Source organism: Crassostrea angulata, chromosome 8, assembly GCF_025612915.1.
Source record: "Crassostrea angulata isolate pt1a10 chromosome 8, ASM2561291v2, whole genome shotgun sequence".
Lineage (NCBI taxonomy): Eukaryota > Metazoa > Mollusca > Bivalvia > Ostreida > Ostreidae > Magallana > Magallana angulata.
Window position 1 is genome coordinate 13,211,806 of NC_069118.1, and position 24,902 is coordinate 13,236,707.

Consider the following 24,902-nt stretch of genomic DNA (forward strand, 5'->3'; position numbering starts at 1 on the left):
AGTTATACACGTTCCTTTATATACAGAGTGTGATTGGTGAGTGACACAAACAGATACGGTGAACTAAGGACAAATAGAAGATTTTGTAACCTTTAAGGGGGAGTAGAACAGTGCAGTGTAAAATTATTATGTCAATAATATATTTTGCTTATGTTAAATTCATAAACATTACGATAACCTCTACGTCATATATTAAATTTGCGGTCATTTTCATATCTTGCAAGGGATACATTTTAATATGAATTATTCCTCCCCCTTTTTTGGCATTATGATTTTGTTTGACAATTTAAGTTTACTAAAATAATTTTTTATCGTAAAGGAATTTATTAGCAATTTTTATTCAATAATCTTAGGAATAGAAATGAATTTTAAAATTAGATGTAACAATGCCATTAAGCTTGTAAAATAATGACATCACAATGTTTAGAAAAGTTTTATAAAATTAACCCTTAAAATTGGGGTTTTATGCTAATTTTAAACAGAAAAATCTCAACGGAGATACTACAATAGAAATCACCCCTACCCTTATTTTCGGAATTCTGTCTTTTTGTAAAGTTTCTGTTCAAAAACATGAAAAGAAACATTCTTTGTATTTATATATTAACATTAGTAGAATATCAAAGAGAATATATATTTATATTGGTCTTTGAGTACATCTACATTTCTAAAATTGAAAACGTTTGTATTCCCTCAGCTTATGTATTTAAAATAAGAAAATATTGTATAATGCAAAGTGTCCAAATATGTCGGCCTTCGTAAAACTTGGGGTTTGGGGAGGGGGCACAAATCAAAATGGAGATTTCTTTCATTAAAATTAGATATCATAAAAATTTTAAACAACTTGATGTCCACAATGTGTTTTGCTTATTGCTATATATTCTAGAATAAATATCATATGATCAACAAAAGTCACATGATCATCGTCCTACCTCCCTTAAAGGCCTTACAAAGTGAATGTTGAAGTCAAGTTATATTACTTGAAATTTCGCTATGTTGCATGAGCCTGTTATTGCTATATTGTCGATGCATAACATGATCGTTAGTTTTTGAAATTGGTTTATACTATATTAGGCATCCGGCAAATGTCATAATATACGGTAGATTCCTAATAAAACACCCGTAAAATCACGAGAAATACATCTCGCTGATTTGAAAATCTACCTTTTATTTTTGGACAGATGTAAACTTAATAGAACGATGTGATCACAATTCAGCGTATGCGATTATTTATTCTCACAATTTGATGCAAAACGGTTAAATCGCTGAATCAATTGATCGCGTAAGATGAGAAATCTACAGTATTTACAATTTTACTTTTTGCACTTTTTTGTTACTGTATATTGACAACTTCAAATTCATGTAAATCGTTAATAACTTATCTACAAAGAAGCATTATCTTTAACGTTGGTCAGAAGTCTGAAGTTTTTCTTTTTAGGACTGGATGCTCGTTGCTTTTTTTTTTAAGACTGTATTGATTTTCTTATGAAGAAAAAGCTATATAAATGAATACAAAACTTGTAAAGCTAATAAATGTTTACTTTCTTTTTACGAATATGTAATTCAGTCTACTTAATACGTAAGAATGACATGTGGTGATAACGAACACTGTTCAAAATCCAAAGCCCAAAGAACATACCGGCATACAAATCAGAAGCAGAACAAACAAGGACCTCTAAAAATATAAGAGGTAGGATCAGATGCCATGGAGGATTGAGCATTCTATGCTGGCCGGTGTGCTCTTTGTCGTAATCGGGAAAACGGAAAAATCCGTAGACAATTAGGTGTTTATTTCGGATCTAACAATAATATGAAGAACGTCAGTCAGCATCCAACCCAGTGTAAGATTATAGTTGCTGACAAGGTCGTTGTATCGATCATAGAACTAACGAAAAGGTGATTTCAGTCGAGACTGTTGGAAATCCTGTTCTATGAACTTGTTTCTGAGTAGCTTGCCTCGCATTAGAAACTGTTCATACGTAGAGCATTATCTTGCGCATCGAATTAACTGAGAGATAAAAAAACTCTTAATATCATTTAATCTCAGGTACAATTCAAATTATGAATTTATTTTTTTTGTATTGTGGAAAGCAACAAATCTTCATTTAAAAAATGCTGAATGTGATTATCATAGGTTGGTCATTCCTTTACCTTTAAAAGGAATTAATCTTAAACATTTTGCATGGCTTCTGGATTTTGGGCATGTAAACAAACTAAATCATAAAAAACTTTAAAATCTGTAGGATTCTTTCAGTTGTCTAACTCTTAATCTCTACAACAATACATATTTTCGCTGTAAGATAAAATGATGGCTGGTTTTTATTGGGGAGCATAAGGGATTTACCAACTGGTATATGAATTAGTCTCTTCATTCGAACTAATTTTGATTTATGCAATTTCAAAACATACGTGTTTGACTGACAAATTAGAAATTAGAATTAAAATAATATATTTTTATTTCGTACAGACAACACATGTCAGGAATTTGCCGTCCTGATATGGTGGACAGGCCAATGATCCACACACTGCTTTCACAGGGTAAAACATTTTCCCGTTTTCATCACGTTGTCCAGCAAACAAGGCTTCAGGATGCTCATCTAAACATATATACTGCGTAGCAGCGCTAGCATTATAATAACCCGCGACAAGGTACCCGTGGTACTGCATACTCCAGTCACCGTAGCAAGAGGATTTACCAGGAATCATCAGAACGCTGGACTGTTCTGTGCTACGAGAAACACTGCAAGGAAGGTCGTCACCGTTGTGATGGCCAAACTCAGTGGAGTCGTATTCTGAACCATACATGTATGCATAATGTGAAGTAAACTTCGTAATAAGGTCTGGGTCACGTGGAAGACATACGAATTCAGCGGCTGCTCCCGGGTGTCCATACCAAGAACCTCCAGCAAACCCTTATATATTAAATAATGGGAAACGTCAAACAATTTAAAATTGCTCTTTTAAAAGATTAAATGATGGAATGCATTTGCTGTTTAAGGTTTAAATGCATGTAAAATAAAAATTTCCAGAAGGAATATAATAGACAAATGGTCTTTCGGTATTATCAAATATTTTCCGTTTAGATCAAGAACATGTCATAATGCAGTGCGTTTATTGTATACTTGAATTAATTAATATCTTCATCTTTGACCAGTTGACTACTCACAAATGCTGAAAAGCATTACATTACAAAGAAACAAGTTTGACTTTTATTAAATTCTAAAATAAACCTGAGTAAATAAGTTCACTGTTGTTGCCAGGACAGACCTCTCGTCCCCATCGTGTGAATATTCCACCAGCTTTATGTCCAAAAATATAAACATATACTCATGAATTGTCTAGAACTTTATGAACGATAAACTAATTATATGCTAAGAAAGCAAAACATGTAAAAATGTTAAGAAAGCTAACAAATAGGATGTAGTCATTTACACAAGAAAAGCACTTGAAATTTAGCACTTCGATAGTACCCTTGTATTGGCATGTAATCGATAATGTTTAACGCATACAACATAAGATTTTCAAATTTTTAAGTTATTGCTGAATGCATGATTTATATATAGTATTAAAATGATTAAAGGATTATTTAAAATTGTTTGACTTATTTCTTTGCGAATAAAATCTTCTAAAATTGATCTAATGAATGAATCAATCTATATGATCTATGGCAATGAATAATGCAATATAACTAAACAATAAATATAGAAATCATCAATTTCCTTTTTTTAAAAGTGCATTCAATCCAATCTAAGATAAAAACATATTGTCATAATGAAGTGAACAAACCATTGCTTTTAGTCATCAAAGTCTTCAGTTTGGCTGACAGATCGGTGTATTTGGTCGACAGTTCTGCGTATTTGCCAGACTGTTCCGTGTATTTGGTAGACAAATCGTTGTATTTGGCGACCACATCGTTGTATTTGGCAGTCAGATCAGAATTTTTAGTTACTACATCCTCCATCTTTCTCTCTAGCTCATGAATAACTAAACTAAAGCTTGATCGTTTAGTAAAATCCTTTTTTCTGCAATTACTTGTACAAGGAATATTATTAGAAAAATCCAAACCATTATTGTTTTTACCAAGTATATAACAGCTGTTCACGTTTGTAACCTTCACACGAATGTCAACTACTGAAGTGCATAGCAAAACTATACGTCAACAATCTCATTACAGATTTTATATTTATAAGTGATGATTATTCTTAATATTTTTAGGGACCAAGAATTCTAAAGTTATAGTGACATGTGGTGATAACGAACAGTGCTAAAAATTAAAATTCTAAAGGAAAATAACAAAACAGTCTATCTTTATAGTTAGAACATGGCACGATGGTATGTTTTTTGGATTAATAAAATTGGCATAGTTTTAGTTTATCATACTCTCAGAATTTCATCTAAAGGGCACTGACAAATCCTACTTAAATTTCGCTAGTAACATTGTTATAAAAGAAGACTTTTGAACAAGGTTGTGATTTTCTTTCATAGTTATGTTACACATTGAAAGACTTTAATTAACACGCATGTAAATTGTATAGCTCCATTCAAAGAATTCGTGCGAGACTTTAAATAATAATTTATGAAATCATTAAACATTAGATTTCTTTTGCAGAAAGAAACAAGTTTATATTTTAGATATATATAAAAAATTTTCCATTGCCTATATTAAAGGCTATAAATATTGTACAATAAAATGGAACACATATTTTTATGATTGGCGGTTATCCTTACAATTATCCTATGAATTAAAATTCACTTTATCAATTAAAATGTATCCTTAAATTTAGACATGTTCATCTTTGGAAATGAAATACCGAAAATTGGTGCAAATGATATAATTGTCTAGCAAAGATACGATAACTTGGTTACTATTTACAGATTTGATCTACAGAACAGTAGCTTTAGACGATGCTTTATATACAAAATGTAATCAGTGACACCAAAAAGATATGGTAAACTAAATACCAATTGAATAGAAAATTCTTACAAGTGAACAAGTTTTACTTAATGAATGTTATAGTCAAGTTATTTTTCTGGAAATGTTTATACCATGAGAACAATTCTTGTGTCTGTGGTTAGAGTCACTCTTTTTAATTTAAACTGACCGACCAATATTTATTCCAATATTTGATCCAATGATTATTATTTGACTCCATTGATAATTGGAATAATGACTGATTGGTTATTTGTTGATTGAATAGTGCGATTCTATTGATTGTTATTGTGATTGATTGATATTGATTTATTGACCAATTGTTTTGTATTCACTGATATATTGTTCAGCCAAATACAGCCAAATACCTGCTCACTTCCCTAGTCTCAGTAAACTTGCTATTTATACTAAAGAACACTATTGCCGTTCTGTACAAAGGTAACCAGTTGTTATAGAAACTGCGTTTTTCATATGTAATTGCTTGAAGCATTATCGTACACAAATCATCACTTTTTAATTTGATCCGGTTTTTTGTTGATTTATCTGAGATAATCTGATTATGAAGGCCAAGTATTAGAACTGAAAGCTTCTGTTGTTAAGTTTAAAAAAAGTTAATATTATACCGACATTGAGCTTTTTCATTTTGTACCAGATTATCTTCCAGATTTAAAGAACAAGGAAATGATGTCACATCAATGTTTGAATTTAGAATTAGAAGATAAATGGAATTTAAACGGATTTTATGTGTCTTGACACCGACATTTCGTCTGATTCTGCATTCTGTCGATTTTTTAAATATTTTAACCCTAAATACTATCACTTATCATCAAAGTTTGAATTAATTGAACGATTCTAACAAGATTTGCTTGTTATTAGTTTTTAAATACATATATATGAACTGTAAATAACTGACTCCATTCTTAGTGATATTTTAGATATGGAGGGTAGGAATGTTAACACAAATTACGATATCGTTTAAAAAAATGCTTACAGTCAATCAAAATATTAAGAAAGCGTGAAAAGGCTTGGGTGCAGGGTTTCTTTTTACAATGTCGAAAAGTTGGGGGTTCTCATTTAATTTATTGAACTTTTACCAGGAAATGGGATGCGTATGTGATGGAGAGATTACATCAGCTTTATAAAAAAAATGAATGTCTTATTAGCAGAAAGTGTGTCTTAACCTCTTTTAATGTGATTTAGGGTTTCAAATACTGACAAAGGAAATATGTGATATAATTGAAAGTCGAAAACAACAAAGGGTAACATAATAAAATGTTTTATACAAAAGGATTTCAAGGAGATATATAATTCAATCTTTATATTTTGGTATCTGTTTTTTCTTTCACTATGCCTTGAAACATTAAGAACTTGACAACAAAACATATACTACTCAATTATATTTTTGGAAATCAGATTTGCAAAGAACATATAGTTCTCTTAATACATTTAAGTTGATTAATTTTAAACACTTTCAATCAGAAAATATAATATTTTCAATCTATTTAAATATCTAGTTTCGCTACTTTGCATGAGCCTATTATTGATAAAATGTCTGTGTATAACATGACCGTTATTTTTATAATTGACTTATATAATAAGGCAGCCAACAAATGTCATAATATATTAGAAATTTTACTCTTTGCACTACTTTTTTTCACTATCTACTGACAACTTCGAATTCATGTAAATATTTTATAACTTATCTGATGAGTAAGAAAGCATGCATAATCTTGATGCATTTGTCATGAGCTGCAAGCATTTATTTATTACTTTTTAGCTTGGCTCTGCTGAAAGCAGAGTCCTAGCTGTAAGCAGGCAAATAGCCAATGTAACTTTAAATAGCACAACTTCAAAAGTAAACAAAAAACCGAACAGCGTCAAAGTAAAAGCTTCCGCTATACCAAATAGTTACACAAAGAGCCACTTTTTGTCAAAAGTGTTGGTTTTTGGGGTTTTTTTAATTTCGAGAGAATTCTCTATCTTTTTTAGTTTTCTTATTAATTACATGTTTTAAAAACAAGACCATGCATTTTGGACACATACAGTGCGCATTAATTTCCATGAACTACTTTGCTGCGCATTGAAGAAAAGAGGATTGAATTTATAACGCTTGTTGCAAAATTCAAGGGAGCAACTGTTGAGTTTTTTCCTATTAGACAGACATATTTTTGTTTAGTTTATAGCCGCTTATAAAAATTGGTCACTCTCTGACGCTTTGTCGACATTAGAAGCATGAGAGAAAGAAAGAGAGAGAGAGAGAGAGAGAGAGAAGAAATAGGAAAATGTTAAAATTGTAAGGCTTAATTATGTTTCATTTCTATTTACGAATTGGTAATTTGTTGACCATCCAGTCTTCTTAATACGTAAGAATATCATTTGAAATCAAGTTCTAGATCTAATTATTGTATATAGGAATCACCTTGTCCGTCCGTCCATCCGTCCGACTGTCCGTTCGTCTGTCTGTTTGAAATTCGTGTCCGGTCCATATCTTTCTTATGGAGAAACATTGGAAATTCTTACTTCACACAAAAATTGCTTATGACCTAAGGGTGTGCCATGACCTTGACCCAAGGTCATTAGGGTAAGGTCAAGGTCACTGGCAGAAAAAGTGCAAAATTCGTGTCCGGTTAATATCTTTCTTATGGAAAAAACATTAGAAGTTCTTACTTCACACAAAGATTGCTTCTGACCTAAGGGTGTGTCATGACCTTGACCCAAGGTCATTTGGGCAAGGTCAAGGTCACTGGAAGAAAAAATGAAAAAATCGTATCCGGTCCATATCTTTCTTATGGACAAGTATTGTAAGTTCTTAATTCACATAAATATTGCTTATAACCTGAGGGTGTGTCATGACCTTAACCCAAGGTCAATTAAGAGAGTTCATCGTTTTAAAAATGCTTTATTCCTGTCTGTGTCATGTCTTGTATTAATGGAAATAATTAGAAGCTAAAATTTGACACAAAGCTTGCTTGTCCCAGGCCAAAAAATGTATTTTATTTAGCTTCTCATCCCTGTCTCTAGGAGAATGGCTTTCCAGATTTTTTTTTTTTTGGAAAAAAAATGTGTGGAGGAAAAAAAAGGACAAGTATTGGAAGTTCTTAATTCACATTAAGATTGCTTATAACATGAGGGTGTGTCATGACCTTAACCCAAGGTCAATTAAGAGAGTTCAAGGTCATCGTTTTAAAAAATGCTTGATTCCTGTCTGTGTCATGTCTAGTATTAATGGAAATAATTAGATGCTAAAATTTGACCCACAGCTTGCTTGTCCCAGGCCGAAAAATATATTTTTTTAGCTTCTCATCCCTGTCTCTCTGAAAATGGCCTTCCTCCATTTTTTTTTGATTTTTTGGAAAAAAAAATGTGTGGAAAATTTGTTTTAAAAAAAATCGTGCTCAGTATACCAATAATTTAAAATGTTTATATTAAATGGCTGTTTGACATGTTGATTTTCGTTTTGATTCGAGTCACGTTTGTTAACTATAGGATGCAAATGTCCTCTGCATTAACGTTTAACTTAAAATAAGATGGAATTTAAAGAATAGAATTTGGTTTGAGTACTCAAATTAGCATTAACAGTTTTAAAAAATAGAGCAGGTGTTATTTATAGACAATGGACGGTGAAATAGATTCATCCAATATTTTCTATAATGGAAAAAATACATAAATTATGATTTTTTCTTAGCGGGGGGTATCAATTGTGAGCTTGCTCACAATTCGTCTAGTTTATAGTTAGTAATTTGGAAAGCAACACAACAATGGTTTGAAAATACATCCCTTATCTAAAGCATGTGTTTGTTTTACATGTGGAACATTGTAATTGCATGTTGATCATTCCTTTCATAGGAATATCTGTTGAACATTTTGCGTGTCTTGTGAATTTTGCGCATCTAAACAAACTAAATTGAAAAACTGTAGTTTTTCTTTAAGATGAAATGGGCACCTCAATATTGTGTCGTATATCCAATTAAAATAAAAAATAAAATCTAGCAAAATGTTATATTTCTTTTCTTTCCTAAAATTGTTTCTTTACAGCGTAGCGCAATAGGTAAGATCGTTAACTACGAATCTGTAAGTCATGTGCTCGAATGGTACATTTATAGTTTTTACCTTTCCAAAAATTTATAAAACATTTTTTGGTTAAATATTTTTAAATTCTAACACGGTGAAAATATTTTGATTATTGTGTACTTAAACCCAGACTAATATCGACAAGGGTCCCATACCATCTTAATAAACTCTTAATCTTCACAATAATACAATTAGTCTCTGGAATGGAAAATTGTGACTGAAATTTAGTGAGGAACATCAGAGATATGGTATACAATATGGCAGAAATGGTAAACGACTTAGTCTACTGATTTCGAATCCACTTGATTTATACCATTACAAAAACATACGTATGAATGACGAACTCCACAAATTACAAACTTTACATAAAGTATTCTTATTTCGTACAGACAACACATGTAAGGTAAGTGCCATTCTGATATGGTGGACAGGCCAATGAACCACACACTGCTTCCACAGGGTAAAACATTTTCCCGTTTTCATCACGATGTCCTGCAGTCAAGGCTTCAGAATGCTCGTCTAAACAAATATATTGCGTTGCAGCTTTATAAATATAATGTCCCGCGACAAGGTACTCGTGGTACTGCATACTCCAGCCACCGTAGCAAGATGATTTACCAGGAATCATCAGAACGCTTGACTGAACAGAGCTACGACAAACGCTGCAAGGAAGGTCGTCACCGTTCGATTGCCAAACTCAGTGGAGTTGTATTCTGATCCATACATGTATGCATAATGTGAAGTAAACTTTGTATTAAGGTCTGGGTCTCGTGGTAGACACACAAATTCAGCGGCAGCCCCAATGTGTTCATACCAAGAACCTCCAGCAAATCCTGATAAATCAAAAATGAGAAACGTAAAATAATATAAAATTACCCGATTTACATGAATACATATGAAGGATTTAATACTTCTACGTTTTAATGTTTCACTTCGAACAAAAATATAATAAACAAATATTTCAAATTATTGAATAGTTTCCGTTAAGATAAAAACATGTCATAAGGCTTTTGTTGTAAAATTTAGATAACCACTTGGATTACTTCTCATGATAACACAGCACAACAAGGAAACAAGTTTGTTCGAATTTTATTAAATTTTAACATATACCTGAGTAAATACTTTCCGTGTTGTTCGTAGGACAATCCTTTCGTCCCCATCGAATGAATATTCCACCAGCTTAAGATTAAAAATTATAAACCTTAATACATTAACTATTCACAACTTTATTAAAATGATGAGGGACACCTTCATATTGTGACCAACTTCCTATAAAAAAAAACGATAAAATCAAGTAAAATATTATATAACTGTTTACCGCTATCAATGTTACTTAACGGGAAAGTTCTATTGATTTGAGCGTTAGGTACCAATATTTAAGTCATGATTTCGGAACCAACTAGGTTTAGTATCTTTTCCTTTTCAAACTTTGGTCAAATATTGTAAAATTTAAAAATTCTAAAATGGTAACAGTTTTTTGATATTTATGAACTTTTATCCACATCAATATCGACAGATGTCCAATACCAACTTAAACAATATGCTAAATATGTGCCATTATGATACAGAAAGCTAAGGAAAATAAAGATATCGGATAAAAAGTAAATAGTTATCAATCTAGAACCGTCATTTAGACAAGAATATGGTTTAATAATTATTACTTTGATAAGACATCGGCGCTTCTGATTGGTCGAAAAAAATTGTTGATACCTGCATCAATAACATTCTCGCCGGATCTACTTTTCTCAGCTGTTCTGATTTAACACTATTTATAGAACGGGAATTTCCAAGATAAAAACTGTCAAAAAATGTAAAGTTGTGTCTGTTTAAACAAAAGCAAACAAAATACAACTTTATAAATATAACATATTAAAATTTAACCTTCAGAAATAATCAATACACATTATTTAATTCACTAAGTCTTCTCACGATTACGACTGCTTGAGATCAACGATAAACATTCACGGCGAGGCTGGCTGTTCCAATTCCCAGGAATGATTATAACAAAGATATAGGCATATACGCTTTCACGGTAACAGTGCTGTTCAAATTTGGTAACGATGAGTTTTAAATCAACACACGTACATGACTGGTTATCAGAATAAGCATGTTTTTTATTGCTTGTCAGGATTTTTGAATGAAGATAATACGTACTTGAATATCCTTTTTTGTTTCCTTAATATTTCTTAATATAACAAAACAATTTAAAACTTGATTGTTATATCTTTCGATTTCAAGCTTACACGCAATTATTTTAATGATACACGCATGTACATTCCTAAAATAAAATGAAATTAATGAATTTCAAGTAATGTACATGCACTTTATCGAAGAAAAAGACTGCGATTTCTTCTTAAATTATAAACGTTCCGTTTATAAATTTATGATCAGCAGCGAAAATTAAAATTCTTTTCTTAAAAGGTAGCCTCATCGATCCATGCATGCCTCCATTGAATAATTTTGTGTAGTCAGGCAAGCTTTTTGGAAAGATATTACTTGTGCAATTAAAACATTTAAAATATACATATTAAGATTGTCAACTTTTAAAGCTCTTGCTGAGTGTATTAGTTATGAAATATTAGTAAAATACTTATATTTCTATCTTTGCGTATAAAACATACTAAACTGATCTTTTGAATGACTTTATCGATATGATCTTTGACAATAAATAACGCAACATAATTCAACAATGATATACAAATCATATTATTTGTAAAAATTGCATTCCAATCTAAACTATAAGAAATGGTTAATACTTAAAAAAAACATTGCCTGTGGTCAGCAAAGTGTTGTATTTGGTGGATAGATCATTGTATATGGTAGACAGATCCGTGTATTTGCCAGACTGTTCAGTATATTGGTATACAAATCGTTGTATTTGGCGATCACATCGTTTTATTTGGCAGCCAGATCAGAGTTTTTAGTCACCACATCCGCCATCCTTCTCTCAAGCGCAAGAATCTGGGACTGAACTAAAGCTGGATCGTTCAGTAAAATTCTTTTCTCCGCAAACACTTGTAGAATAAATATTATCAGAAAAATCGAGACCATCATTGTTGTGATTTGGTAAAACAGCTGTTTACGTTTGGTAATCTTCACACGGACAACAAATACCGCTGCACTTTGTTTTTTTTAGTGTAATTAATTCACTAGTTCACTGAAGTGAAACATTTGTGCATAAGGTTGGTAATATTTCAGTTCCTTTATCAAAAACGTTACACAAACGCCAAGAAAATTAATGAAATTGTCATTTATTTAAAATGCAACAGGAACTCATAATAGATAAACAAATCAGTAAAGGGAAGATCACTCTTACACTATATATTGCCTATGAAACTATAACACATTATCCTCCCCAGTGTATCAAATTACAATAATATACAAATAAAACAAACCGCTATCAAAATGATAGAACAATGTACAAAAGAGGTAGCAGACAGAATCGTCCACAGTAAAACCTAAACGTTAGTGCTCACTGCCACCCAACGTGAACTTGTTGAAAAGAAATACACCATAGCAAAAAGTAAAAACCCTGTTTGTTTGAAATAAAATGCTCAAGAGTCACCTATAATGTATCAATGAAAGATGTAACAAGGGGGTGGGTTCATATCTTACACATAACGGAAAAAATTGTATGACAATTTTGAAAAGACTAGAAACAGCATAAGATTATATTAATATCTGAATTGTTGCTGTAGAATGATCAAAATTGAAGTAAGGCACGTTAATAGTGACCACCAAGAGTAGAACATTTTTACAATTGGATATGGCGACAAATAATAAACTAATAAATTATACACATATAAACACAAACCAAAAACCCCAAAACTGAATAGAAAGTAATATCTATGTACAAACATGTATATTATTTATACATAAGTAAAATTAAGACTCTGATACAGCAGATAACTCTGACCTATATATGTAGTAAGATAGCTCCATCCCTTCAAAGTAATCCTCCGAAGAAAAAAAACACCCCAAAACACTATAAACATACAAGAAGATTCCCAAGTGAAATATCCGGTTTAATGAACTTTTTAATTGCGTCTTAATTCCATCTCCCATCTTTTAAACAGACTTTTCAGAGCACCCCATTCTTGCTGCATAAGTCGCTACAACAATTTAAAAACTATCCCCCTTGTATAACTTTAGATGAAGTCCAATAAAAGATACTGCGAAACTCATCTGTTTTGTGACAAAAGAATATGAAACAGGGTGTCCGTCTCTAAATGGAAACAATGGATTTGAATAATATCCAAATGTGTGTGTACAAAAGTAGAGCTTGAACTGACATTTTGCTAAATTCTGAGAAGCATCACAACCAGAGACCTAAATAACATTGTTTACTTATTTCTCTGATCATAACAAACCATGGTAGGAGTCTTGGGATGGCAGTGTGTACAAACACTCTTTTGTACTGTGGCAGTTTTTGTATTGTATATTGGAAACAAGTGCCTAATTCCTACTTATAACTAAATGGTATCTTGGTATATTTTGTTCATTTTAAATATTTTAGATATCATAGTATTAAATAAAGATTTTCTGTAAAAATAACATAATCATGCACTTTACATGTATCTGGGTTTTTTCCAGGGTCAAGTGTTATACAAATTAATATTGTCATAATTGCAATTGAGGGTTTAACTGTCAAATTTACTTGAATTTGAGTGTCAGTAATAAAACTGGTTATATATTAATTAATTAAAAAACTAATAAAGATACGAACACTGATGAATAATTATGTATCTTTTTCATCTTTATGTTCTGCATATGAAATGACTGAATTAAACAACAAACCTTGAACAATTAGAATATAGATATCTACGAGGGTTGTTCGGAAATTATTGAGACATTTACTATTATTTTCTTGGGAAAAAAGATAAACCCTTGAAATTTCACCAAAACATACACCAGGATAGAGTTTACCAATGTAAAAAATTTATTGTTCATAGCATGATTAGATCATTCCTGGTAAACTGACCAAATTGTCATCGCCCAGTTACCCGGCGCAACCTCAAACTTACTGCAACGTCATTTTAACGCTTCTTATTGATCCAATGCTTTAAACACCTAACAAACAAAGTGAAATTAGAATAAATTCTTCATTTCTCATATTTTGTTTACATTTCAAGATGTCAACATTCGTATATTCCCTCCATTCTTGATTTTTGTGGAAAAAAATCGGGTCATTTCTAACCGAAAGTCAAATTACTGTGAAATATCTCCTACAGTGATTCTGTGTACATATTTTAGAACTATTGACATCAGTTAGTGTGTAAGAAGTAATTGATATTTAGTCACTTTGTCTGAATTCTAGCTAAACAATTAGTAAAAAAGACTATAAACTGAAGTTCTCTATCCCTTGCCATCGTATATTTTTTGTTAAAGCAATTGGGTGGCATTAAAAGGTCTTTTTCCGAAATTTCCATCAATTTGATGTATATTCGCTGCGCCGCCTTGACGTCAAATTTCCATATACCGTCGTTTTCAAATTCCTATTGCTTGGTAAATATATCTGTACCATATCCGTATTACAACTCAAACACCAATGAAACTTAATCAAAAGTTAGTCACAATAAATAGCAAAATGAACATATATAATCTGATTTCTTTTAGTATAAGCTGTAAGTTTGCGGACACTTAGATAGACGATGTTTTAGTTTTCTTACTCTCCGAGTTTATGCTTGCGCCGGGTACCCCGACCATCGATTTGTTAACTACCGTTTTAAACAAAATATTAAACATATTTTGAGTATTACTTTCTTTAATTATTTGTTAAGGTTTCTTCAATGTTCATGCCAATTTTCACCCTAATTCGTTACTTAGAAAGGGAAATATCCGTGTTGTCTCAATAATTTCCGAACAACCCTCGTATATTCATGAATCTGAATGCATGACGAGTTGTCTTACTATGTTGCAACATATGAAAACTTCATCGGCATATTCTATAATTTTCGTTATTATGTAAAAGAAAAAGTAATGTGTAATCACACTAGCTTGGGAATTACATTGAAACACTACAACGACACAAAGATAGAAAAACCCCGGATGTGTGAATGAAGTTTTGAAAAACCTGGATGTTTTGTATTATAACAATAAAAGAAAGGCTTTAAATTGAGTTTTGGTTTTTTTTATGTGAATAGGATATTGTTTTATACCTATACAATGTGATAAGATATTCTTGGATCGATTATACTGACTACTAAACTAAGCAAATTCCTATAAAAATATATATATTTTCTTCACGATATAATTTCCACATTACGTTAAAGCATTGAAAGCAAATTCTAAACATTTTTTTGGAGTGACTAATATTTGTTTGTATATCGTTTTTTCTTGCATTTTGCATAATATTATTTCTAAAATATCGATATTCAACATGACCATAAATTGAGATTTTTCTAAATATTTTATATGGTTTGTGACTTTGAGCTAAATGAAATACCGTTAGTATTAAATTGGCTGTCAAATTAATGATTCTCCACAGTAATACATATTTTATCTGTTGTTGAAAAAGAAAATAAGCCAATGGATTAAAAGTTTTCCATTGAGGATACTAAAAATACTCGAGATTTGTGAAACAGTGTATCACAAATTTGAACAATTTTGATTTATACTATTTAAATAACAAACACAACTAAATAGATAACTAAATAAATTTGCTTGTTATTTATTTATTTGGTACACACAACACATGTCAGGTATCTTTCATTGTGGTATGGGGGACAGGCTAAGGATCCACACACTGCTTTTACTGGGTAGAAAAGTTTTACATTGTGGTCATCTTGTCCTGCAACCAGACTTTCTGGGTGCTCATCTAAGCATATATATTGAGTTGCAGCTTTATGATTAACACTACCAGCAACAAGGTCCCCGTAATACTGCAAGCTCCAGCCATCGTAACGGGAGGATTTACCAGGAATCATCAGAACGCTGGACTCTACCGTGCTCCGACAAACGCTGCAAGGAAGGTCGTTACCTGCGTCATGGCCAAACTCAGATATATCGTATTCTGATCCATGCATGAATGCAACACTTGTTTTAAACTTTGTCGTTAGGTCCGGGTCACGTGGTAGACAAACAAATTCAGCGGCAGCTCCAGCATGTCCAGTGTGGTCGTACCAAGAACCTCCAGCAAATCCTTAAAAAATAAATAGTAATCGGTAAAAAGAAACCAATGATAGATAATGCAAAATTTAGGCCCAATTTCTAATATACACGCATTTTTCTGATATTAGAAATTCTAAATTAGAGCCATTTCAACAAGACGTCCGTTTTGACTTCCGGTAGAAAGTAATTATCGACCTCTTGCATTAATATTTAAAAAATGACGCTGGTTTGAAGATAAAAATAACAGTTTAGTAGGCACAGCTTATGAGTAGACATTGTAATATATTTGTTAATTTATTTCATATTGACTGTTTTATCAATGTGTTGCAATAACAATAGAAGAACCTTTTTATTAAACTATCTTTTTTAAAATAAAATTCTATCTCAAAGTGATGTAATGAAATATGGGTCTGTCTTATTTTTTCATATATTTGAAAAAAGCAAGGAAGGTCATTGCCACCACCAAGACCAAACTCATTTGAAAAATATTCTGACCCATACATGAATGCATTACTAGAGGTATACTTTGTAGTAAGATCAGGGTAAGATGGTAGACAAACGAACTTGGCGGCTGTTCTGATATGGTGATGAATTTGTTGAATTAATGTTTGTATTTTCTTATTCCCTCTGAAAGAAAATTAAAGCATATTAATGTCATTGAGCTGCTAAAAATGTGAAAAATAAAACATGACAGGTCTTGTCAATTTGTTGTTCGTAATCAATAAGGTTGTCTTTTTTCCAGAATAATGATTTTTTTGTGATGGTGCGATGTTTCAATTAATTACTGCTCAGTTTAAACAAATACCACTATTACAGCATACAGGGTTGACTGTAGCTGTGTATAACATCGTTTGTTAACTTGCAAAATAATAAAAACTCCAGTTTGGTTGTTGAATCAATAAAACACTTAGTTTATAAATGCATTTATCGTAGAGAAAAAAATGTGCGAAGAACGTAGTAATATAAAGATAAAACAATGAATTTTCTTCAGACAAAATTCAGACGGATTGACTGTTTGTTATTACATGTACAGCATTACTAGAAACAATATTTTTAAGATCGGTCTCAATGCAAATGTGTTATCATTGTCATCATTATTTCAAAAAGCCCATCTATATGCGACCTTTTGCTAATTATACTCAACTGAATGAACCAGTTCTTTTACAAGTTTTTTCGTCCCCATCGAACCTATATTTCTCCAGCGTTAAATAAAAAGTTTGAATAAATGAAATACACACAGGATTAATAATTGTGCTCTTTTAAACAATTACAATAAGAAGTACATACAGAAAACATAAGGACGATATCGTGAGGTTTCAGAAGAAGTATCTCCTGGTTACTGACTTTTGCAGTGTACAAATTTTTGATATTTTGCAGAAAAAGTATAAGATTACTTTTGTGTGTTTCTATTCTAGTTATGATGTTTTTGATGATAAAATGTATGTGTACTGAACTATATATTAAACCGTTGATGTTTTATTTACCTATATTCACCAAATAATGACAGTTTTCCACTTTTGGAAATGAAAGATGTTTGAATAACCAAAAGAAACTGACGGTCACCATATGCAAGAACCCGGACAACTAAAGTAAAATGCAATCTAAGGGGAAGGAAATTCTAATTTTTAGAATAAAAGGCGAAACCCTTTTCAAAAAGGAGATAATCACAAAACAATGAAAAAAGGGTTTATGTCTCTATAAAAATAATTTTCTCAAAAACTCTGCACCACCAATGTCAATATTTACACCAAAGCTTGTATATGAATATAATTATAGTAAAGGTTTAAAAATTGTAAAAACCATGGAAAGCCAAACATAAGTTAATGTACCCCGTCTCCTCATAGAATGGATTGCAATGCAAGGCTTCTATGAATACTATTAGATGGGCAAAATACCTAAGAAAACATGTATTTCTAATAAGTGTAAAAATAAGACATTTTGTTATTTGGGTCCCTTTTTTTTATTTGTAATATATGTGCGATGTATGATAACGCTGCATCATCCGATTTCCTAAAATGTAAATAATACGACAATTTATGACTTATTGTATGGGTATTGTTATATATAATGAAATTCAATAGATTAAAAAGAAAACAAAATGTGAATGTATTTGCAAAATTACCTGAAGATATCTTTGCATACCACATGATAGAGCTTGCTTCCAATGTTTCAATATTTTCTTATCTAAATTGGTCATTGTCGTTTTTTTAATGGGATAATGAATATAGCATACTTCTGACAAAATATTAATACATTCACCACAAAAGTAATTCTCTTACTCATAATAATTGTTCCGGCATAGTGCATAATATTTGAGCAACGGTAACTCAATATTTTCAATCAGACCAACTTTTTTAATGTTTATTTATCTAGCATTTTGTTGTCTTACGCGATCTTGTTATTCATCAGTTATCGATATTTAACGTGAGTCTTTCATATTCTATGTTGTTTGTTACAATTGAGGTCTTAGACAAAAATTTTGTGTTTGGTTGTTGAATACTTAACGCCCAATAACACTCCAATATTATATACTTGTACTGTCATATAAATTGACGTCGAATTTAAGTATTTCATAAACATTTGATATTTGTCGAACAATTTATAGCCAGTCTGAGTCTGAACTATTTTGTTTGATACCATTATAAAAGATGTCTGATAGACAAACATCACTACATGTATATAGAAATGTACTTGGTTTTTTTATTTGGTACAGACAGCACAAGTAAGGTATTTGCCGTCCTCATATGGTGGACAGGCTAATGACCCACACACTGCTAAGACAGGATAAAATAATTTCCCGTCGTGGTCATCTTGTCCTGCAGTCAAAGCTTCAGGATGCTCATTTAAACATATGTACTGGGTGGCAGCTTTATGAATAATGGCTCCCGCCACGAGATGACCGTGATACTGCATGGTCCAGCCATCGTAACAAGAGGATTTACCAGGAATCATCAGAACACTGGACTGTACCGTGCTACGGCAAACACTACAGGGAAGGTCGTTTCCGCTGCGATGTCCAAATTCATTGGTGTCGTATGCTGATCCATACACGTATGCAGTACCTGAGGTAAACCCAGTTACTAAGTCTGGATCACGTGGTAAACAAACAAATTCGGCGGCGGCCCCGGTGTGGTCATACAAGGAACCTCCAGCAAACCCTGAAAAACCCAGGAAAGATAAATTAAATGCATTAATAATTGATTCCATATTTTAATACACATATTTGACTGATACAAGAAAGCCTGAAATTAGAACTTTTTCAACTAAACATTCATCTGGACTTTGGGCAGGATGTATCTATTTACTTCGCGCATCAATATATGTTAATGACCGGATGATTTTCATTTTACGTAATTCAAAATGTTTCCTATCCTTTACACCCCTGCGAATGTTATTGTCATTTAAATTTTAGACCACGTGATTTTATTTGACCCTTTCTGTTTCGCAGTAAAAATCAAGACTCGTGTTTATAGTCTATTTCATAGAATCTAGGTACTTGGAGTCAAATATAAAATCTAGAGGTTTATTGATTTTAAACGTTATTTTCATTAATTGGTGGATAAAGTGTGTTCTAGAAATAAATGTGACAATACAAAAAATAGATTTTGTCTGCTGTTGCAATATTTAACATGCTTGCAGAGATCCCCCCTGAGGATTAATTTTCGATCCGCGCCTGACCTAGTAGAAGCACCAATAGTGAAACAGACTAAACTATTTTATGCAGAATGTTCTTTGAAAATGGCTCGATATACTAAGTTTTTATGCAAAAAAGACATTCATTATTTTTCTAAAAACATGGTATTGCACACCACAAGCATCAAACATGGCTATAATTTTATTAAGCAACCCAATGTTTATATTTTCAACCAGTCTACACGTGGTTGAACACCACGATAGATAACTCTGTTCTGAATATTATCGTTTAATATGAATAACCGCTAGTGAAATAAGACATACATCTTTATAGATTTTCATGTTTTAACATAAATCCAAGAAGGCTATTATATGAAAAACGACCAGTACTTACGTATTTTGAGAATATTATCCGAACACTTATAATACTTCCGCTAGAAATTTCACAGGAACTGAACAAATCTCGGTGAAGTCTCGTGAACTTTCATTCGAGCACCTCTGGATTTATTATATACTTAGCAACGATAAAGAAAACATTCCGAACACATTGCAGGGGTACTTTAAATTTCTTTTGATACCTTGGAAGTTGTATACCTTTTTGGGAAAAAAATTGATTGAACGGCCTTCAGCTGTAGTTTCTATGCAAATGGGTTCTAAAATGGTAAGGTAAACTTTGTAGTTATGTGTGCGGGTCACGTTGAGGTCAAACGAATACATCAGCGGCTCTGATGTAAAAATAAAATGAACACCCCTCCCGTGAATCATAACAAATAGAAAAATTGTTTTGTGTCATATTTAAATTGCGTGTATTTTACTGATATTCTTTATAAATTTTCTTCTCATATTGCTTATTCGGTTTTGTACTTATCGGAAATACAAAAAAGATAATAGTTTTAGATTTTACATGCACCAAGTCCAGTAAAATTGTTAAGAAAAAGGTAGGTAGAATCGGTAGACGAATAGGCAATATACCAATATGTTTTCCCTCACGTGATATTGCTTTAATTAGGAAAACGTGACAAAAATGTTGTTTCTGACCAAAAAATGGTCCTATTGAAAAAGAATTACCGCGTACACATTAAATTAATCATAAAAGCAACAAATGGACGGACAGCAAATCAGTTCTTATTTACATGTAGATACCTTTAGCTCAAAGCTTTCTAGCTGTTATTTTTATGTGTGAATTGTTGATCTACATTAATTTAAGAAAATAATAATTTAAAAACTTATTGCTATTCATAAAAACCCAGCCATTTGGACCTGTGGGTTATGTATTGTAACGCCTTCCAAAAAAGCGTTATAACACGAAAATATGAATTATAATGCCGTTTTAAATGGCGTTATATATGTAACGCCTTTCTAGAACGCTTTATATAACGCCTTTCTAAAAGTTCTACGAAAGTGTATAGGGGCCTACATTCTTTGTTTTATAACTTATACATTGATAAACTTTTTATAGTTTTACTAACATGTTTATCAGTACTGTAGACATTGTGTGTCTTTCCATTCATAAAAAATATTTGGTATTGCATTTTGAGAAAAAATAAAAGAAATTATGACATACAACAGAAAAAATACTGCAAACTACCAGCTCTAGCCAGCAAACTACCATTGATACATACTGTGGACTCATTGAAATTTGAGTTGGTTCACTTTGTATAAATTTTGTAGATCCCCTATCAATGTCATTGAATCCAAAAGGAATTTAAACAAATTGTAACTCCACAAACTTTTGTTCACATTAAACTTTAAAAAATTAAATAAAACACGAAAAATTGCTCCATAAAAATCAATCCACAATATTAATAAAGGAACTGAAACTTCAAAAAAATAGTAAATTACCAATCATTCGAAATCTTCTGGAAAGACGATATAACGTATTAATTTGCGTTATATACTTTATTTATTGAGAACAGTACGCCAACAGCTAGTTTAAGTGCATGCATGCATTTTCTCGGTAAGCAAACTGATCTTTAAACAATGTTTTAAAGATCGGTTCTGCGACCACCTCCACCCCTGTGCAGTCAACATACTAACCTGAGTAAACTAGTTCTGTGTTGTTTGCAGGACAATCCTTTCTTCCCCATCGCACGAATATTCCACCAACTACAAAGATTTATTAAACTGTGCACTTTTCGATATTTTGGGGGAAATGCGTTTACAGGCATTGTCGTGGTGCATACAAGCTGTCTTATTCTGAATTACCTTTTGACTTTCTGTTTGTTACTCACTAACAATGTTCCGCAATTTAAAACTTAATATCGTAATGCTACTTTATTGTATGATTCCATGCAGTGTGACTATCTTCAATGTGACTCGTAAAAACAAACCGTTAGTTTTGGCCAGCAACGTATTGTATTTGGTAGACAGGTCAGTGTATTTGGTAGACAGGTCAGTGTATTTGGTAGACAGCTCGTTGTGTTTGGTAGACAGCTCGATGTGTTTAGAAAATTGGTCGTTGTATGTGGAAGTTAAGTCAGTGTATCTAGTGGACAGGTCAGCGAACTTTGCGGATTGGTCGTTGTTTTTGGTGGACAAGTCTTTGTATTTGCTTATTAGATTAGCGTATGTAATAGAAAGGTGTGTGTATTTACCAACTCCATCCTCCACTTTTCTCTCTAGAGCATGAATTATCTGAGACTGAAGTAAACTTGGATCGTTCAGTAAAATCCGTTTCTCTGCAATCGCTTGAACAATAAGAATTACTATGAATATCAAGGCATTCATATCATATTATATTATACATGTATAAGCTAACAAAGCAATACGGAAACTCGCTCTTCATGAAAGTATTTCTTTAAAATCATATAGTAAAAAATTGTTTTTGCTATATACCTTTGGTTTATATTAGGATATTTTATTCCAGCTATTTATATGGGTTTTTTGGTTTCATTTCAAATTGCTATCTTTAGAAAAATGAATAACACAATGTTTTGATAAATTTCCATTGCACTTTACGCAGTGCATTTGCGTGCGACGATCAACGCATTGAACATCTGTTATATACTGGAACATGACATATAATATATTTATTTCACTTTAAAAGTTTGATTATTTTATGATAAAAATTATTTTATGTATAGATATTGAATCGTAACATGCAGTGTTTGAATAAAATAAAGTACTAGTATTAATTACTGCAAAGGGGTAGCTGGGCTATTTTTCAGTATCTGTATGTTCATATTCATGTTCAAGGGGTCATAGTCTCTGATGTGTTCTTCTGAATATATGCTGTCCTTAATACTGTATACAAGGTTATTTCCGCCCCTCGTTATTTTCGTCCCTCTACACTTGCAGACAGCTTCGCCTCGTCTTGAATTCGCCCAGACACAGTTGTGTTTTAAGAAAGATAATTTGAGACATTGAAATTCGACCAGTTTTACATTCGCCTGCTCACCATGAGATTTTCCTATATAAGTAAATACTTGAAGTAAAAACACTTGGACGCCTGCATGTCCAAACATTTGTTGAATAGATTAACCTTTTGCATCATAAGAGTTAAATAAAAATGATATGAAATATTTAAATTTGTATTAGATTAGGTAACTTATCAATATCGGTGTATTACCCAAGTCTAAGGTGATGACCATTACACTGTATATTTTATTTTGTGTTTATCCAGACATGGAGGTAGTACATTATGAAACGACGTACAAATAAGAGTGATGTAACAATAATTTAAGTATAATATATAGTGTCAGAAATTGTTTCTCGTAAAATTAATCAATACAAGTTTTTGTACAGCCAAGTGTTTTGAACCAAATAAGAAATCCTCCTTCAAGGAGAGTAAATTGACTGAATACCTATTCAATATTAATATATTCCTATGCAATCGTACCTTTGATAAGAAATATCTCAATAAAAAGGATTTCACATAATATAACGTTAAGTTTAAAAGTTCAACATTATATATTGAAAAATTTAAAGATATAGGTGCACTTAGATTACCTATTAGACTACATCGCTTAGCCGTCCACTGACATTCCATTTTGAAATCTTCATTTCGTGAATGTGTCTGCAGCTCTTCTGTAAGGAAAATCTTAAGTCGTGCTAATATGGCCATCAGAAGGATAAGAAAAATGTTACATCCAAAAACAACATGCCGACGCACAGTCAAACCGACGAGGACGAATGCTGGATAGTTATCGTGGGCAACAGAAGACGAACAGGCAATAGAAATGCATATAAAATAGAAGAAATTATTTGGTCAAGCTCAAAATATTACATAGTGAGAATTATGTTAGTCCGAAGGATAAATGCAACAAGATGAGGGTTTCCTTAAAATGAATAGAAAAAGGCATTTTATGTGCTTTTTTGTACACACGGAGCATTTTATCAAACAGTAAACTATATTTTTAAAAACATTTGTATTTAGTACGGAAATGCTTTTATAGACCAAGGGACAATATGCATACAGATGGTCAACGGCCAGGTAACAAATTGTTTAGCAAGGTAGAATAAAGCCAAGAGACCCAAATTGAATAACAAGTGATAAGGAGCTAAGATGTTGCTCACCAAATGGTTACATGACAAATTGTTTTGCCAGGTTGCAATGAATGGAGAAAGTGAGATAAACCCTCTTAGGCATATTCTATGATTTTTGTTACTACTAGTATGTAATAAATTGGAATGAGTCATCTAAAGATAAAAAAGGAAACGTGTATGATTTTTTTTTAGAAACCTTGATGATTTTTGAAAAACCTTGATGATTTGTATCACGATCGGAGAAAGCTTTAGATGTTTCTATAATTACTAAGTCATTCCTGATAAAACTTATTTTGTGTAACTAAAATATACAACATGACTTTTTGAATAGTCATGTTGTATATTTTAGGTTTGATTTTTATGTTGAATTCGTCTGAATGAGAAACACCACTTAATAGTCTCACCCTTTTTGATGATTGGCATATCAGGGCAATATTTTTTTTATGATTTTATATAGTGGGTCAGATTATATATTATATGTTGAAAATGTATCAGCAGTGTTTTGCTAGTCTCGTATGACCCTCTCAATCTTAAAAGGTTTTTTTTTTTTTACATCCTTGTCATTTATTTGAATAAATGGCCAATGTTCATTTTTTAACTGTGTTATGTTTTTCTATATTCATCAAAAAACCTAGTGTAGTCGTCTTGCGTCTGAATAACAAAGGAACATAAAGAC

The 24,902-nt window shown here is 31.9% G+C and overlaps 2 protein-coding genes and 2 pseudogenes across 2 annotated transcripts; all 4 read right to left on the reverse strand.

The window, feature by feature from the left end:
- Positions 1 to 2,451: 2,451 nt before the first annotated feature.
- On the reverse strand, positions 2,452 to 3,962 carry LOC128159315 (uncharacterized). Its single transcript, XM_052822371.1, has 2 exons — positions 3,784 to 3,962; positions 2,452 to 2,909 (listed from the first exon to the last, which is right to left on the reverse strand). The coding sequence occupies exons 1-2, from the start codon at positions 3,956 to 3,958 to the stop codon at positions 2,452 to 2,454; spliced, it is 633 nt and encodes a 210-aa protein (XP_052678331.1). The 5' UTR covers positions 3,959 to 3,962.
- Positions 3,963 to 9,374: 5,412 nt separating this feature from the next.
- LOC128157982 (short-chain collagen C4-like) lies at positions 9,375 to 12,143 on the reverse strand (annotated as a pseudogene).
- Positions 12,144 to 15,665: 3,522 nt separating this feature from the next.
- LOC128161460 (uncharacterized) lies at positions 15,666 to 16,143 on the reverse strand (annotated as a pseudogene).
- A 2,665-nt stretch (positions 16,144 to 18,808) lies between these two features.
- On the reverse strand, positions 18,809 to 22,468 carry LOC128161459 (uncharacterized). The gene is made up of 3 exons (XM_052824738.1): positions 22,072 to 22,468; positions 21,779 to 21,847; positions 18,809 to 19,266 (listed from the first exon to the last, which is right to left on the reverse strand). The coding sequence occupies exons 1-3, from the start codon at positions 22,466 to 22,468 to the stop codon at positions 18,809 to 18,811; spliced, it is 924 nt and encodes a 307-aa protein (XP_052680698.1).
- Between the last annotated feature and the right edge of the window lie 2,434 nt (positions 22,469 to 24,902).

Bases quoted from the DNA above. Each gene is read 5' to 3' on its own strand.
- LOC128159315 (XM_052822371.1), bottom strand. From the start codon at position 3,958: ATGGAGGATGTAGTAACTAAAAATTCTGATCTGACTGCCAAATACAAC. The intron at 2,910-3,783 runs GTTTGTTCACTT...TTAATATATAAG, and splicing joins TTTGATGACTAAAAGCAATG to GGTTTGCTGGAGGTTCTTGG.
- LOC128161459 (XM_052824738.1), bottom strand. From the start codon at position 22,468: ATGAATGCCTTGATATTCATAGTAATTCTTATTGTTCAAGCGATTGCA. The intron at 21,848-22,071 runs GTTTGTTTTTAC...AAATCTTTGTAG, and splicing joins GTTGCTGGCCAAAACTAACG to TTGGTGGAATATTCGTGCGA. The intron at 19,267-21,778 runs GTTAGTATGTTG...TGGGTTTTTCAG, and splicing joins CACAGAACTAGTTTACTCAG to GGTTTGCTGGAGGTTCCTTG.